Consider the following 3,040-nt stretch of genomic DNA (forward strand, 5'->3'; position numbering starts at 1 on the left):
AAGAGAAGAGAAGAGAAGAGAAGAGAAGAGAAGAGAAGAGAAGAGAAAAGAGTCAATACGGAAGTATTTGTAGACATACTTCTGATACAAAGGACCTTTAACAAGCTATTATGTAAAGATCCTGGGTGGTTTATATGTGTCCAACTGCACACTGGATGCTAGTGAATATCACTAAGGTAATGTGTCTACCCTAAGACTCACCTTCTCTCTCTCTCACTCTCAGAGAGAACTACACACCCCAGAACCAATCGCTAAGACTCCTTCTTTTAAGGTTGCTCTGTTGACCTTGCTAAACTTTGTTATGTAGGGACAGGGTCAGCAAACTTCCTCTGAAAAGGCCAGATAGCTCGTATCTAACTCTGCCTCTGCTGGGCAAAATGAGCCAGAGACACTCCAGCAATATACAAGCAGGGCTGGGCTCTGGCAGAGTTTTCTTTCCAAAGCATGTGACAGTCCCAGTTTGGCCTGTGGGCCAAAGTTTAACAACCCCTGTTCTATGGAGATCTGTGAAGACCAGGGCCCAGCCAACTTCATGGAGATCACCACCTGTTACAAACAAAAGCAGTGAAATCTTTAGTCAGGAAGTGTTCAAGAGAGCAATCTCCACGATCCGTGTCATGGCTTGTTACTGGCTGGAAAAACAGAGGCCTCGTCTACAGCTCCAAGATTCCTTCCAGTTCCATCCCCGTGAGGCAGCTCAGGCGGGTGTCTTAGTGAGGGTTTACTGATGTGAACAGACACCATGACCAAAGTGACTCTTATAAGGACAACATTTAATTGGGGCTGGGTTACAGGTTCAGAGGTTCAGTCCATTATCATCAAGGGGAGAACATGGCAGCATCCAGGCAGGCATGGTGCAGGAGGAGCTGAGAGTTCTACACCTTCATCCGAAGGCTGACAGCAGAATATTGACTTCCAGGCAGCTAGGATGAGGGTCTTAAAGCCATAATGACACACATACTCCAACAGAGCCACACTTTCTAATAGTGTCACATATATAAACCATCACACTGGGCAAGTTTTCTTTCCTTTTACTATTTAAACAAGCACCTGCTATATAATGAAACATACTGCAAGCCTGATTTCTCATAAGTATCTTTCTTTTTTAGATCTGTTTTCTCAACCAGTCAGTTTTAATGGGCTCCGGAAATATCCTCTCCTCTTCAATGTATCCATCCCTCACCACGAAGAGGTCGTCATGGCTGAACTGAGGTTGTACACACTGGTACAGAGAGATCGTATGATCTATGATGGTGTGGACCGTAAAGTTACCATTTTTGAGGTCCTAGAGAGTGCAGATGGTAGCGAGGAGGAGAGGAGCAGGCTGGTCTTAGTATCAACAGAGATCTACGGAACCAACAGTGAGTGGGAGACATTTGACGTCACGGATGCCACCAGACGTTGGCAAAAGTCAGGCCCATCAACCCATCAGTTGGAGATCCACATTGAAAGTAGACAAAACCAAGCTGAGGACCCAGGACGGGGACAACTGGAAATAGATATGAGTGCCCAGAATAAGCATGACCCTTTGCTTGTTGTGTTTTCTGATGACCAAAGCAATGACAAGGAGCAGAAAGAAGAACTGAACGAATTGATTGCCCATGAGCAGGATCTGGACCTGGACTCTGATGACTTCTTCAGCGGGCCCGATGAAGAGGCTCTGCTGCAGATGCGGTCGAACATGATCGATGACTCTTCTACTCGGATCAGGCGGAACGCCAAGGGGAACTACTGTAAGAAGACTCCACTGTACATTGACTTCAAGGAGATTGGCTGGGACTCCTGGATCATCGCTCCTCCTGGGTACGAGGCCTATGAATGCCGAGGTGTGTGTAACTACCCTCTGGCAGAGCACCTCACACCTACAAAACATGCAATTATCCAGGCCTTGGTTCACCTCAAGAATTCCCAGAAAGCTTCCAAAGCCTGCTGCGTGCCCACAAAGCTGGATCCCATCTCCATCCTCTATTTAGATAAAGGTGTTGTCACCTACAAGTTTAAATACGAAGGAATGGCCGTGTCTGAATGTGGCTGTAGATAGAAGAGGAGAGGCGTCCTATTGCTTATTTAATAACTACAGATGTGTATATTTTGTGTTCTATTTAATAAGACTATTTAATGAAGGTGTACAGATAATAGAGGTTGCCACCTTAGGGAACTGGACAGGTCAGTGTGCTGTAGGAAATGTGTATTTTTCTCTAAAATCCAGTCCCGTCCAGTTATCTTCTTTGGACTCTTCTTTCTCAGTGATACCATCTCTTAACAACAAAACACAGGCCCGTACTACTTATGCTTTCTGTCAGTTTGGAAAGAGCAAACCCTGAAGGCAGTATCATCAACACACAGATACTTGTGCACATTCATGCAGGTGCACCTGAACTCAGGAAAATCTTTTTGCTCAACAGAGGCAGACTATATTCAACATGTGAGTGGCTTCCGCCTGAATGTGTGTGTTATAGGATATGGGATTTAGGCCAAGAAAGTTCATATCAGGAGTTTAACCATCTAGAGAAGTATATTTCCCAAATGTTCTGGGAATATAAATATAGTTCTTTTCAATTGTATGTGCCATGGCTCAGAGCAGCAGGCTTGATGAGGTTCAAGATGTGGAGAGGGTTGTCAGAAACACAAAACAAATGACCTTGACAGACAATGTTCCCAGAGATACCCTTGCAAAGTATGGGCCCCAGGGCCATGTACTCCTGAGGACAGTGCCTGGTCAAGAAAGGTGGGGGGAAAGGCCTTTCAGGACTGGCACTCCCTTAGTCAACAAGAGGCAAGGCCACATGTGCCACCCCTTAGTGTTACAAAGGGCCATGGAGGTGGTGGAGGGGGATGGGGGAGGCGCACAGGTGTCCTCAGGTGTGGTAGTAAAACTGTCACAATTCTAATGGGATAATTATATCTTTTTGGACAAAATAAAACAATCCAAGACTGAGAGGACTTGAGAAGGAAGCTGTTTGATGGACACAGTTGAAAATATTCCTCACTTTATGACCTTCTCCTCACTGGCCACCTCTGCCTTCTCCTCCATCCTCTT

At 45.6% G+C, this 3,040-nt stretch overlaps 1 protein-coding gene across 1 annotated transcript in view; it reads left to right on the plus strand.

Moving 5' to 3' along the window:
* Bmp10 (bone morphogenetic protein 10) overlaps window positions 1-2,827 on the plus strand; it is a 6,401-nt gene extending 3,574 nt beyond the window's left edge. The window contains exon 2 of the mRNA XM_028778463.1: window positions 1,110-2,827. Within this exon, the coding sequence (XP_028634296.1) occupies window positions 1,110-2,041 (932 nt within the window). The 3' untranslated portion in view covers window positions 2,042-2,827. The remainder of the gene's footprint in view (window positions 1-1,109) is intronic.
* The last annotated feature ends 213 nt before the right edge of the window (window positions 2,828-3,040 follow it).

The sequence above is a fragment of the Grammomys surdaster genome, unplaced genomic scaffold, assembly GCF_004785775.1.
Source record: "Grammomys surdaster isolate TR1022 unplaced genomic scaffold, NIH_TR_1.0 336, whole genome shotgun sequence".
Lineage (NCBI taxonomy): Eukaryota > Metazoa > Chordata > Mammalia > Rodentia > Muridae > Grammomys > Grammomys surdaster.